A 15,066-nucleotide genomic window follows, 5' to 3' on the forward strand; every position below is an offset into this window, starting at 1 on the left:
CTTTGGATGGCTGGCTCTTGCTGCTGCAGGTGCCAGAGCAAGAGAAAGGCAGGGTTTCACCGGGTCAGAACATCCTGTCGGATAAGGTGTTCATATAAACCCAGCTCAAACTGGCTCTCCCTGAGCATATGCCTACTCTTTTCACTCTGGTGGAAGTAAGTTGCTGTCTTACAGCACTTCTCCACAAGAGCAGCTGTGGCAACAGCAGGATGGCACCCAGTGTCTGCAACAGGAATGCATCCACTGCACAGGCAATTTCCTCTGCTTGGGAGCAGGAGCAGGTGCCTTGCTGCTAGTTAAGGACACACCAGACCTATAGTTGCTAGCAGAAGCATGGACCCCCAGGTGATGCAGCACCCCTGTCATTATAAGATGCTTGAGGTCCTTACCCCTGCTGACCTGTGTCATGCAGTGGATGCAGACAGCATGGTGTGGGTCACCAGGGCAGAGCACAAAGTGCTCCCATGCTATGCTGCTCTCTTATCGGGGGCTGTTTTGGTGGTGGTGGTGGTACTGGGGTTACTGGTTTGTTCTGGGGGCCACCGCCTGGAGCTAAGAAGGTACAGGAACAACTGGAATGACTTCTGCCTGCTCCTCCTCAGTCTTGGATGGGAGGGGGGCATGTTGCACTGCCAATGGGGATTGGAGAGGAGGATGAAGAGAGAAATCTAGCTAGACTAGCAGCTGATGACCACCTCTGCCACAGGAAGAAGAGCTCTGACAGGGGAGGATACCCCTCCTCAGTTCTGTCTCAGCCGCCACAGGCACTGTGGGACCAGGTTCTTCTGGATAGGTCAGCCTGTGTGGCACCACTGCAGTGGAGATGACTTGGGGAGTAGGTCCCTCGTATTGTTGCCCACCATGACCAGCCGCAGCATCACTCCTCTCTCTGCCTGGCAATCTGCTCCTGGCTCTGCCATCTATTCTCCAGTACATATTGGTTTTTTGTTTTGTTTTTTAATTGAACTCTAACCCTGATGGTGGGGGGAGAAGTGCTTAAGGGGGTGTGGGGTCAAGGGTGGTCTATTTATGCTCTGTGTGCCACACACAGAACTATCTATAGCACTGTGGTTCACACAAAAGTTAGAAAAATTAAATCCCCCCCTCTCCCAATAAAGAAGTGGGCTTTCTTGGGGTGGGGCTATTTTTAGAGGGGACTGAGCAGCAGTGGGGCAAGTGGAAGGGAAGGCAAAGAAGGGCGGGGGATTACTGTGGTCTCTAACCCACTCCTCCCCTCCTATGGTCATGCCACCTAATCCTTCTCTTCCCCAAACTTGGCCCTATTTAAAGAACTTAACTTGATATAGCTGTGTGGGGGGAGTTTCTTTGGCCCCAGTCTTTGGCTTGGGGCTTCCAGCAACATCTTCTGCTGGAGTCTGCCAGGTGTTGCTTTTGGAGGCACTCTTGGGCCGAGCTGGGCACCTGTCAAGCACCCACGCAAACCATCAAAACAAAAAAGAACCTGAAAAGAAACAGACAGAGAAACAGCCTGGGCACACCAGCCTGCAAAAAAAATAAAGGTCCAGTCCAGGCACACTGGCAGCAGCAAAGAGGTGTAGCTTGGGGAACAAGAGGAGAAAAAACCCAACATAGCACCCCAGTTATTAAAACCACTGGAGGCCAGCTAGCTATGAGCAATAAGCTTGTGGACGCAGGGGGGATCCAAAAGTAATAAGCTTGTGTATGTGGAGTGGGGGGACACACAAGGAAAACAATTCCACTGGTGCTGCTAGTACAATGGGGGGGGGAGAGATGAGGCGGAGCAGTTAGCATTGCAAATTTGAAGGGGGGAAATAGAGACACAGATAAGCCCAGCAGGCATTACCTCCCTCTTATTCACTGGGGGCCCGGGAGGCACAGACCATCACCAGTCTTCTCTCAGTGCTGCTGCAGTCTCTCTCTGCAAAAGAGAGACAAAGCAATGGCTCTGTCTGCCTCCAAGCAGCCCCTTAAAGACATTTTGACAATCCCTTGTTTGGCCTCCCCTCTCCCTCCCCCAGCCAATGGGGCACAGTTGCCCATGCCTTTTGATTTGAATGACAACAAGCCAACCAAGAAGCAAGGAGATCTCAAGCCAATCACAAGCCAGTGTCAGAAAACCAATCAGCACGGGGAAAACACAGAGACAAAATGATGCCTGCCACGTGAATCACATGAATCGATTTGCTTCTAATCGGGGCTCATTCGATTCTACCTCAAATCAGCCACTTCATTTAAGGGGCAATTCAAATCCACGAATCCCGCCCCCCTCCTGTGTGAATCGAATTGCACATCCCTATTTTTGACACTTCTGTTAAATAAATAACAGAAGAAAGAACAAGGAAGAGAATGGAAAAGAAAAAAAATATCTTGGATTTGTTTTTGGTTTTGTTTTAAAGTCATGTAATAAAATATCAATTATCTATTGTCTCATGCTGCCTATTAAGTACTTTTCAAAAATCCATCTGATACTTTCATTTCTGTACAAACGTTTGCCATATGTTTTGCCTACCTATCCTTCATGTACAATTCCTGCAATTTTGCTCATTAGCATGCATTTTGACTTGTTGCATGCATCCGAAAAAATATAGGTGTATCTTCAACTGAAGTTAACATAATGTCTTGTTAAGGTCTACAGATGTCCCTTGCAATTATGATATGTCTCAGTAAGTCAGTTGAACTGGATTCTACCCATAAAAATAAGCATGTTTTGAACCACACTTGAGTAAATTGTGTAAGTTAGAATTCTATTGAAATAGTTTCCTTAAGCATTGTTTATGGGGTTTGAATATTTGTAATAATGCCTTTCAAGGCATGATTTTAAAATATTGTTAGAACTGTCGGCTCAATACTGTCTCAAATTACTGTCTTTCTAATAAGATATGTGGGTTTTACAGAAAGCTTTGGACTGGACGACAACTGGGGAAAAATCAATTTTAAAATCCATACATTTCCCCCATATTTTTTTTAAAAAAATCTCAATTTCATATATATTATTTCCTTATAAAATTACTATGCAGATTTTCCAGATGCCCTAAATGTCTGATTTGGCATATTGTTTGACCTATATCAAGAGAACACTCCTCAGTATTAATTTCCCACTCTGAAAGCTTTTAAGTAGCGAAGCAGTTGAGCTGAACTTTTTGATGCTGGGGCTGGAGGAGAGGAAATCAAGAAAAGTGCTTAATGTGGTTTAATTGTTGTACTGAAAAACATGTAGAAATGGAAAAATAAAATATGGGGAAATTTTCTGTTTCGAAAAACTTTTCTGCGGAAAATGTTCAACCTCATCTCTGCTAATAACTATGTAATATGAAGATGTTTTATGCAAGACAGTGAAAAATATTAAATAATTCTAATTCCAATCTTGTATGTTATATACAATGTTCCTATAAGTGATTTTATCTACTTGAATTATGATACATCTATGTAGGCAGGCCAATCTTACCAGTCTGGCTCACTAATTAATCATTTTATCCCCTTAATTGATATTTGAAGTTCTTGGTAAACTTTTATATAAAGAGTATCAAGCTTAATTTTTCTGATGTGTTACATTTTGAGCCCATTATCTATTTTTGGTAAGTAGAAATACTGCTCTCTAGCCTCATTAAGGCACACCTTCATGTATTTGAAGACTTGCCGAGTTAACTTCTCAAATGTACAATGAAATGTTAAGTTGAAGGTATTCAGACCAGGGGAATAATAAACTTTTATTTTCTGGCCACCCCATAACAAATTGTTCTCTGGGCGGCTCACAACACAACATTAAAACAGGAAATAAACACACACGGCACATTAAATCAGAACAGTCCAAAAGGAGGGGAAAGAACATACAAAATACAATACAACACATTTGAAAAACTCTTTTAACAATGAGTTAAAAATCAATTTTAAAAATCAAAATTTAAAGACCTGTCGTGTTTCAGATGTGCAAACTAATTGCCATTAGTATAGACATTTTTATTTTGAATTACTATATTCATCATTTTGTCTAATTGGGTTTTTTTTTTTTTACTGTGTATCTGAAATCAAGCATAGCTGAGTTTGTTGACATGCAACAATATTTGCACATGCAGCCTGTTTAGATAACAGGTTTCTTTTTCCATTCCAGATGCTGCTGATGTATTTATAATGAGTTTTGTGTCTGCAGTTGTGGTTATTACTTTGTGTTGCCTGTAGCACTGTTTGAAAACCACTCATTTTAATTTAGCTCATATTAAACTGAGGTTTTGTAGACAGAGAAATGATGTATTATGACAAATGTGTACATTCAGTTGATGGGTAATGCACATTTTTCTCTTCCTGCAGATGCCCACCTCGTACCTTTCTGCCAGCACTGTGTAAAATTTTCCTTGATGAAAGTGCTCCAGACAATGTATTGGAAGTAACAGCCCGTGCTATAACTTATTACTTGGATGTATCTGCAGAATGCACACGACGTATCGTGGGGGTAGATGGTGCTATCAAAGCACTTTGTAATCGTTTAGTAGTTGTTGAACTTAACAACAGAACCAGCAGAGATTTGGCTGAGCAGTGTGTAAAGGTATGCTGTATGTGTTTTGGTTTGTTACGGAACAGAAAACTAAGTATACAGTGGTATACTTATAAGACCAGTATTTAATTATTATTTAAAATTGCAAGTTTAAAACAACAATAACCACTGATGAAATAATGTGCATTCCTGAATATCCAGGACAGTTAGATTATCTTGCAAAACAGATGTGCCAAGAATGACCCAAGGCAATTGGCATCTTCACACATGATGTACAGTATTTACCTCATAGGAACATAGGAAACTGCCATATACTGAGTCAGACCATTGGTCTCTCTAGCTCAGTATTGTCTTCACAGACTGGCAGCGGCTTCTCCAAGGTTGCAGGCAGGAATCTCTCTCAGCCCTATCTTGGAGAAGCCAGGGAGGGAGCTTGAAACCTTCTGCTCTTCCCAGAGCGGCTCCATCCCCTGAGGGGAATATCTTGCAGTGCTCATACATCAAGTCTCCCATTCATATGCAACCAGGGCAGACCCTGCTTAGCTATGGGGACAAGTCATGCTTGCTACCACAAGACCAGCTCTCCTCTCTTTTTGCCAGGGAAGGAACTTGGAGCCTAGATGCTCTTCCCAGAGCGGCTCCGTCCCCTAAGGGGAATATCTTACAGTGCTCACACTTCTACTCTCCCTTTTATATGCAACCAGGGCGGATCCTGCTTAGCTTAAGGGGACAAGTCATGCTTTCTACCACAAGACCAGCTCTCTTCTCATGGAGAAACCACTTGCACAGTCGCTTGTGAAGTGCAGTGCAGTGTTTAATTTTCCCCATTTTAGTGTGCAGGTATGAAATTGAGGGGATACTGAGAGGTATGGGTTACTCTTACCAAGCTCTAAACCTCCTGCCCCCTTTTCCTGTACTCACTCCATCTCTCCTTCCCAGGAACAGACACGCTAAACTCTACAGACCCCAGTAGCTTGGTTAAGTGAACATGAAGGGGATAGACAGACAGAGACTCAAGTTAACAAGCAAAAACCAACATATTATTTACAGGATAAAAAGGTGTTGTAGATGTAGATATTTAACTTGCTTGCAGTTGCTTAAGATCAAAAACCTAGGCATAAGGTACAAGTAATTGATCTGGTATGGAAACTTCTCCTAATTAATGTTCAGGCCTAATTACCCTTTCCTGCCTTATACTTTTATACAAAAATCCCCCAACCAGTTGTTCCTATTCTACCCTCGCTCCACCTGTGTTTGACTTGCAGTGTTCAGTTTAGGATCTTGATTAGCCTTCCCGCCTTCTGAACTTGCAGCTTCACATTCTACACAGTGACACAGCTAGAGAGCTGCTTCCCTGAAGAATCATTTGTCTCCTGCACTTCTGTTCCACTGTTGCTGGCAGTCTCTGTCTCTGTCTCCCGGGGCACAGGCTCAGAAGAGCCTCCTCTTTTCTGCTGCCTCTTGCCACCTTAAAATCATATCAGTTCTTTTTCTTGCTCTTCTAGAGACCTGCTGGGTTTCACCACTCTTCTGCCGTTGATGTTGACTCTTCCCTGGATCCGGCAACTGGCAGCTCCCTGTGAATGTATCATTTCTACCTTGTCTTGGCCCGTATTATGTCCACTTTCTCTTGGCCTGCTTCAGCTAAACCTTCTTTAGAACTTCTCTCACAGGCATATAAATACCATATACAATTCCAATAGCAGGTCAGGAAGCATATCACAAGTGATAATGTGCAGAGAATTTTCCTACACCTGAATTATCTGTGTAGGAAGACGTTGGAGAAATCTCCAGGAGTTCGTTTTAATGAGTGGAGGCCACACCATCCATCAGATTCAAGGTTTATTATCATGACATGCCGGGTTCCTGCACACCCAGTAGACTTGACAAAAGTGCTTTATACAGTTACAGGTCTTAATGCAAATATAGGCCCATCAGTTAGGGGCTTACAGCACACTGTCTGAACCAATCATAGTAGAATAGAACAAAGTTTCAGCATTATGCAAAGTAAGGATTGTAAAGTTCTGTCCAATCAGGAGCATATATCGTAACTAGTTACCCAATTACAGTAAAGGTCAAACATCAGACTGTATAGCTAGTAACATTGAGAGTATGCACCAATCACCATTTGCCAGCAGTTCTTAACCCTATATGTTGTCCCAATTCCTTCATTTCCCTCCAAATAGCATATTGATACATTATGTTACCATAGCAACCCTTGCCGCAGTACTGAAATTCATAACTCACAGGCCTAGCTTAGATACTTGACTAGGCCCGAACCAGACCCAAATAAAGTTTTTCTTCTCAAAGAATATCGTGTGTCAAGTGGTCCTGCATCAAGGAGGAATGCATGGTGGGAAAGGGTGTTCACATTCAGCCAAAATGTGTTCACATTCAGCCAAAAATAGTTTTTTGAAGTTTGTACAAAGGATAGCGTTTCCTGAATTATTTACTAACTTGCAGCCTTCTCAGACTGAACGACGTGAAAGATTCAGCCCATATGATGTGCAATGTCTGTAATTCGTTCATTATTGTGTCAAGATTTTGGAACAAAACACTGGGGTTTCTGTCACATTTTCTGATAGCCCAAGGAAGTCATTTAAGGTAGAATTGCAACTTTGTTAACTACAAGTCCAATTGATTTCAGTGGGTTAAGTGTATGTTCATTGAAACTGGTGGGATTTGCAAGGGTTTAGCTTGGACAGATATGAATAAAAAGCCCTTGGTTACAAACCAGCACAGTTAAGCATGCATTGAAATTAGTGGGCTTAAGCACAGTTAACATAGAATTGGACTGTGATTTGTGTGTGTGAGGACACACATTTTTAATACTCTGATAAAACCATTTTACCTGCAGAGATTACATTCATGCCCTATAAACCATGCTTCTATGCTTAACATCTTCAACTGATAGCTTGTTATATGGGATATATAACAACAAGATGTGACACAAGAGGGAATAGGAGCATTGTTTTTTAGTTTTTAAAGAAGTTAGTTAATAGGCAAATGAGATGGTAAATGAGGACCACAATACTGAGGAAGTGAGGAAGGTTTAACCCTTCACCCATCTTAGTGCTATTTTCCTAATTAACCTCTCCACACTGCTGTTTGTCCTGTGGGGAAAACATACAGGCATTGTACTAGGTATTTTGTAGGTCTGAGGTATTTTATTCAGGAAAATATCAAGTGAAGCAGAAGGATTAGTTCTCCCCCAGCACTGAGGATCTGATCTGAATCTTCTTTCTTCATTGCCATAGTAGTGGGTATTAACTTCTAAAAGAACAGGAAATACCTGTGTCGTGGATAATGGAGCTTTGTTAAATCTATCTATGTCAGACTAAGATGCATCAAACTAGCAGGCATTTTCAAATATTTCCCATATTTATAACTAGAGAATACTGTATGTTTACACTTTTATTTTGTCCATAACTTTCCTTCTCTAGTTACTTAAGGATTAGGTAAATTGAGTTCCCTGAACCAAGTGCTGTGGTGCTTTAAATTTAGATATTTGTAATAGTTATAAAATCTGTTTGTAAACTTGGTCACACATTTTCCATCTTGGGACCTGAAACAACGATCTCACAGACACTGATTGACTTCAGTACTAACACTTAAATACTGCTTTCTCTGACGTCATTTTGTCAGAGAAAGATTTTTCCTTTCTTCTGTTTTATCTTTCTTGTTTAATTCTTCCTTTTATGTAATTTCATATTGACAGTTTCTGTCAATTTCATATAACTTTTCATGTCAATTTCACATAATTTCATATTTACACATACACATGAAACTGAAAGAGACAAACAACAATCAGGCAGTTGTTTAGATCTGTTCCATGTGCATATGTGTAATCTGTGTCTTGCTTTGCTGTTTGGCAGCACAGAAGACTTCCTTGTGTTCAAAAGCAGATGTTACAGTGAAATGATTTTTTTTTAAGTTAGTTAATAGCAGACATTGGGATAATGAGGAGGAAATAAGTCTATTATATTTTTAAACTTCATTATAATTTTTTATTCTAGGTATTGGAACTCATCTGTACCCGTGAGTCAGGTGCTGTATTTGAAGCTGGGGGATTGAACTGTGTGTTGACATTTATTCGTGACAGTGGACACCTGGTTCATAAAGATACTTTACATTCTGCTATGGCTGTCGTATCCAGACTCTGTGGAAAAATGGAACCACAGGATTCCTCTCTAGAGATCTGTGTTGAATCCCTCTCCAGCCTATTAAAACACGAAGATCATCAGGTAAACAATTCTGAATTTCTGTAGCATATAGCATATGTAGTGCCATAATTGAGAATAGGTGATTTATATTTTTTGTATCCCACTTTTTTGTGTACAGTACGTTCAAGGCAGCTTACACCATAATATGTTGTATAACACAACATATAGTACAACTAGCAGCAAGACAAAACAGTATTCAAGAGACAGTATTTCTAAAAAGCTTGCTCCAACAAGCATATAGTGATGACCACTGTTCTTTCTGACAGGGATTCTCAGATGTTCAGTACAACTCCCAGCATCTCCAGCTGCAGTGGCCTTTGGCTGGGCATTCTGGGAGTTGTAGCAAACATCATTTGGGAATCCCTGTTAGAGGGAACACTGGTGATGACACCAGGCAACCTGGTCTGGGGAGACCACTGTTTCACTTTCTGGGTACCTCCCTATCAGTGTTCTCTCTAAGAGGAATTTCCAGATGTTGTTGACTACAACTCCCAGCATCCCCAACTGCAATAGCCTTTGCTTGAGGATTATGGGAGTTGTAGTCAACAACATCTGGGAATCCCTTTTAGAGGGAACACTGCTCCCTATCCTTCATGGACATCTGCCAGTAAAGTTGGCATGAGACTGGATCTTATGCAGATCTTCTGGCCTCATGCAAAATTGTGGCAGCTACATTATGAATCATTTGAGGTTCTGGGCAGTCCCACTTAAAGCACATTACAGTAATCCAAACTGCAGGGTACTAGAGCACAAATTTATTGTTGTGCTAGAGTTTTTTCTTGTGTGGGAGATTCTTTCTTTCTTTCTTTCTTTCTTTCTTTCTTTCTTTCTTTCTTTCTTTCTTTCTTTCTTTTTGTGGCTCCCTCCTTCTCTCTGCAGTCACCTGTGCCTTCTAAAACTATGTCCCTGAGGGCCCATATTCCTCAGGGAAAGATGGTTGTGGGGTGAGACCAAAACAGAGGAAAGGGGTGATCTGAAAGCTCCCCACTTGTTTCTTTTTCCAAAAAGAAGACTTTAAAGATCCTTAGTGTGTGTTATTTTGACTTCTTTAACAAGATAGTGTGGTATTTTGAATAAATATTTAAGGTGATCCATGTTCCTTCACAATTTGGGTTCTGTGCCTGCACAGTAACCCCCGTGGAAGAATTCCTAACTCCCTAAGGCACTCTTCAGCTTCACTGAATCGTGACTATTATTTTTAGTGGGACAGCGCCTTTCTCCTCTGTTCCTTCTCGACTGTTACGTTACTTGCATTGCGAAGATTTTGCTCTGTCGCATCCCAGTTCCTGTGATAAAAACCTTTTCTCTTGATTCTTTGGCTTGACTATGGAAAGTTTTGCTTTCCATAGCAGGTTTCTTCTCTGGATTTTGTTTCAGCTTTGTTCCTCTTGGTGATTTTCCTACTTTGACAACAGTCTTTTGTGTGTGTCTTGCTCTCTGTTGGTTTAATGAACATTAGAAACACCTTTTAAAAGTGTGTCTCTGGTAGGTGTACTCTGCCGTCCTCTGACAGGCACGATGAATGCTTAATTTGCCTAGGAGAGGGCAAATGTGAAACGTGAAAGCCTGCAACATTTGTTTGTCCTTTACGAGGCAAACCAAAATCAGAGAACTTCCTCTTAGAGCGGCACTCTACGAAACTGCTCTCAGACCACCAACTCTGATGCTAAAATCTCCATTCCTACCGATGTCAACAGTATTGATGTTGGCCAACAGCCGCCCCTCCAAATCAAGAGTGACTTCAGGGGATTCCACTGCCTTTGCATCTCAAGCTCCTAACAAAGAACAAGGAGACTCGACTTTTAAAAAGCCTGAGACAGTAGTGGACAAGGATGCCCATCATCGACGCCATAAAAAACACAAGTGTGAGTGGTCGGGCTCATCGAGTCCCTAACATTGCCACACGCCAACGGCCAAACCATCGACATTGGCCACGTCAAGACAGATGACTGCGTCAACACCGAAGCTATCTCATACTCCCTTGCCTTTGACCACACAGGAAAACTGTCGTAGAGTTGAATCCTTGATATCAGGTGTACTGCCCATGTTGGCATCGACACCGATAATAGCCTGTGCACCAACACTGACATTGATTACACCCAGATCTCTTTTGACACAACGACCGGCATTGACAGCTACCTGCCCGATGTCGTCTGTTGGACCAAAATTTGTTGTGATTAGGATACCAATATCAACGGCTCCATCAACCAGTAAAGTGGACACTCCTATACAGAATTTACCACCAACCACATCACCTATTGTAATTGACTTTTCTCTGGAATTTTCTCCAGCTCAATCTGTGCATTTCATCTCTAGCAAAGAAAAGCATCTCTCTTCTAGAGAGGCTTCCCCGACACCGCAGGACAAGTCAGCCTGGAGCCTCTAATGGACTCCAGTGCTAGTACCCTGTTGGGTTATACCTTTGAAGTTTTCCCTTTGCATGGATTGGATGGGGATGAGGATTTGGAATCTGTTCCAATCCCTAAGATTCCATTGGCATCTCCTGAGACGGTTACCCCACTTTGCTTTCCATCTTACTCCTGGAGAGAGATTTCATCACTCTGCTCCACACTTTGCGTCCATGACATGACAGATGGACTACTGGAGCTCTCTAGGGGCCCTGGACCTGGGCTACATTAGGGGTCTTGGGCATTCTAGAGATCTGTACTACTTGCCTTCACCTGCGTTACCATATGACTTTGAAAAATACAGGCTATGGTAATCTATGCAACTCAGTCTAGAAAAAGCCCCTGTAAAAGATCATGAGTTTACTCTGAGACCTCACCCAGCTGAGTATGATCCTCCACCAACTTTCCGGCTCCACACAAATTGCCTAAAAGAGAAAAAGAGCACTCTGAAGGGGACTTGATTCAAACAGAGAACCCTTTGGACCCATCCCCCATGAAACTGTAGCACATCCTCCATCTAACTTGCCTACAGAAAAGACTAGGTCGTACCAAATTGAGGTGGCAGACATGGCAAAAGCTTTATGCTTGGAATTGAAAGCACCAATGCCTGAAGCTAAGGATGTATAAGACTTCATGGCCAGTTCCTCAGCTGCCCCTGCCAATACTGCCTGTCCCTGTCAATTCCACAAAAGTGTGCTGGAACATTCCATCAGTCTCCACAACAACATCAAAAAGGCTGGAAAGCTTGTATAGGATACAAGAGTAGTCCTGCCCCTTCCTCTTTAAGCACCCTTCGCCCAATTCGCTTGTGGTTGATTGCACTGTTAGCAGTAAATCAGGCAGAATATGCTCAGCCCTGGTGAATAAAGAAGAGAGGAAATTGGATGCAATGGGGCACAGATTTTACTCTACATCATGCTTGGCCATTAAAATATCAAACTACATGGCCTGCATGGCGAAGTGCCTTTACTCCATTTGGGACACTCTGAAAGAGGACTTAAAGGACGTCCCAAAGGAGTTCTGTGAGAAATTCAGAATGGCACTAGTGAAATCTGCTGATATCACCAGGCAACATTTAAGCATGGCAAAGCACCTTGCAGAGACTGAGTCACAATCCATTGCAGGTGCTGTGTCTCTCAGGAGACATGCTTGGCTGCGCTCTACATCACTTCAAAATGACATGAAGGATAAAATTGAGAATCTGCCATTTTGAGGGGGACAGTCTGTTCAGTACACAGATGAAAATATGGAGAAGATGAAGATGTCTCGCTATACAGCGAGGACCTTCACGTCAAACCCTTCCCACCCATCAAAGACCTCATTGACTCAAGTTGTCTATGAATGATTTAGCACCAGGTTCCCCACGAATGTGCAGTTCACTACAGGCGAGAGGTGGCCCACCTTCTTATACTACATGGATAAGACAAAATCGTTTAGACAAACGAACAAACGTGTTTGTCTCCTATAACGGAGAAAGCAAAGGACAACCTATTTTGAAACAAAGACTATCCCACTGGCTTGTAGAAATCATCTTTATGTGCTATAACCAGCAAGGGGTAAAGCCTCCCTCAAGGATCAAGGCACAGTCTACTAGAACCATGGCCACATCAGCAGCCTACATGTCAGGAATCAGCATGAAAGACATCTGTAAAGTGGTTATGCAGTCTACAGACCTCCTCTTCATCTGACATTGTGCTGTGGACACCCACTCAAAGGAAGAAGCCAACTTTGTTCGGGCGGCTTCTTAAATAGTGCTCTAAATGCATCCTAGCACTCACCACCTCTGGTGAGCTCGCTAATCACCCAAGTGTTGAAGGTACATGGGTGACTTCAAAGACAGACAGGTTGCTTACCTGTAACAGGTGATCTTTCTGGTGATCTATGTTGACTCACAACACCCACCTGGCCTACCCTGCTGCTAGGATACTTCCACAGTTATATAGACATATCTGACTCTGTCAATCCACAGTCTTCACTCATTGCAACAGCTGATCAGGAACTGAGGAGAAAGGTGCTTTCCTGCTGAAATTACTGGTTGTGCCATGCATGTGATTCAGCAGAGCCAGTGTGTCTCATGGAGCTTGGAATTCTTCCATGGGGGTTAGTGCACAGGCACAGAACCCAAGTTGTGAGTGAACATGGATCACTAGAAAGATCATCTGGTAGAGGTTAGCAGCCTGTTTTTCTAGCTCAGACTAATAAATAATTTGCTAAGAAATACTTAACAATATTGTTTCAGAATATTCCTGTCACTGTCCCTTTGGAAAAAGTCTGCTCTTGGAGAGATTATTCTGTGTGTGATTTTAAAACAAATGCAGTCAGGCAAGGATAGGTCTAAAATTTCATTGTCCTAAAGAAATTTTATTTATTTATTTAAAATATTTATACTCTGCTCCTCCAGTTGCTTTAAAGGAAAGCAAATATAGTTGTCTTCCTTTAAAATTGGTTGCTTATCAGAATTTGCTCTTTAAGATTTTATTTTCAAACATGTTCATCTGTTTCAGGTTTCAGATGGTGCATTGCGGTGTTTTGCTTCACTAGCTGACCGATTTACACGCCGTGGAGTTGATCCAGCACCACTAGCCAAACATGGATTAACTGAGGAGCTCCTATCTCGCATGGCTGCAGCAGGCGGTACAGCTTCAGGACCATCTTCAGCTTGCAAACCTGGCCGAAGCAGCACAGGTGCACCATCTGCAGCTGCAGACTCTAAATTGAGCAATCAGGTGTCAACTATTGTAAGCTTGTTATCAACACTCTGCAGAGGCTCTCCAGTAGTAACACACGTAAGAATTTCTTTGGCACTATAGAACCTTTCACATTTAAAGATAATTAGCACATTCAACTTTTGTATTAGACTTATTAAAATATTAAGCTTTTTCATATGGAGATGCAATCCCTTTCTCATTGGATTTTCTAAAGTCTTGTATATTTTTATTGTTCAGACTTTTAATTATTTCCAGGATCTTCTAAGATCTGAGCTTCCAGATTCTATAGAGAGTGCATTGCAGGGCGATGAAAGATGTGTACTTGATACTATGCGGTTGGTAGATCTTCTTTTGGTGCTGTTGTTTGAAGGGCGGAAAGCCCTGCCAAAGTCTAGTGCTGGATCTACAGGCAGAATCCCAGGATTGCGTAGACTGGATAGTACTGGGGAGCGTTCCCATCGGCAGCTGATAGACTGCATCCGCAGTAAAGACACTGATGCCCTGATAGATGCTATTGACACAGGAGGTAGGCAGAAAAACATTAATTTTTAGTAATTTCTAGTTTATTTCTTAATGTTTACTTCACTGTGCAATGTGTTGTACCCAAGCACATGAGCATTCTGCCAGTTGTGGCCTTTGTATAGGATTAATTGCCTTTTTGTTGGGAAGAATGTATAAAGGCTTGCTTGGTCTGCAGACTAGAATGAATGCTGATACATCCATTGTTTTCATTACATCAGTTGTGGCCATGGTACTGCAATTTAAAATAACCTTTTTATCTTGTCTTCACAGCTTTTGAAGTAAACTTCATGGATGATGTAGGACAAACTCTCTTAAACTGGGCCTCAGCTTTTGGAACTCAGGAAATGGTAAGCAAGAGAAAGGATAATTTTGATGTTCTGCATAAAGAAAATTGTAGAGATGAGCAAAAAGAACTGTTCTCCTTATGTCCTCTCTTTCTGTAAACAGGTTGAATTTCTCTGTGAAAGAGGTGCTGATGTTAATAGGGGTCAAAGGTCATCCTCTTTACATTATGCAGCCTGTTTTGGAAGACCTCAAGTAGCAAAGGTGATTTTTAAAAAAAATATTAATTGTTTGACTGTCTTGGTCTTATTTACATTTTTTTTATATTTTAAAGGGAAGTAATTTAAAAGAACTAAAGAAATTGAATTCTCATTAACTTGCACATCAGCAGAAGTAAATAGTGGTTTTTGTTTTCTTTTTAAAAAGACAGTGTATTGTTGGACCTGGTAGGT

At 41.8% G+C, this 15,066-nt stretch overlaps 1 protein-coding gene and 1 long non-coding RNA gene across 11 annotated transcripts in view; one reads left to right on the forward strand and one right to left on the reverse strand.

The window, feature by feature from the left end:
- Nucleotides 1–15,066, forward strand: part of HECTD1 (HECT domain E3 ubiquitin protein ligase 1) — a 138,842-nt gene that overhangs the window by 17,700 nt on the left and 106,076 nt on the right. For 6 of the 10 annotated variants that reach the window (XM_053284319.1, XM_053284321.1, XM_053284326.1 and 3 more), the window contains exons 3-8: nt 4,288–4,522; nt 8,488–8,715; nt 13,607–13,888; nt 14,048–14,336; nt 14,603–14,679; nt 14,780–14,878. In XM_053284319.1, coding sequence (XP_053140294.1) covers nt 4,288–4,522; nt 8,488–8,715; nt 13,607–13,888; nt 14,048–14,336; nt 14,603–14,679; nt 14,780–14,878 — 1,210 coding nt within the window. Of the gene's footprint in view, nt 1–4,287; nt 4,523–6,780; nt 7,076–8,487; nt 8,716–13,606; nt 13,889–14,047; nt 14,337–14,602; nt 14,680–14,779; nt 14,879–15,066 lie in introns of those variants that run through there. The other 4 variants (XM_053284323.1, XM_053284325.1, XM_053284330.1 and 1 more) reach the window with 2 other exon arrangements.
- LOC128339851 (uncharacterized) overlaps nt 1–15,066 on the reverse strand; it is a 29,504-nt gene that overhangs the window by 12,567 nt on the left and 1,871 nt on the right. The gene's annotated exons all lie outside the window — the stretch shown is intronic.

The sequence above is a fragment of the Hemicordylus capensis genome, chromosome 1 (genome assembly GCF_027244095.1).
Source record: "Hemicordylus capensis ecotype Gifberg chromosome 1, rHemCap1.1.pri, whole genome shotgun sequence".
In the NCBI taxonomy this organism is placed as follows: Eukaryota; Metazoa; Chordata; class Lepidosauria; order Squamata; family Cordylidae; genus Hemicordylus; species Hemicordylus capensis.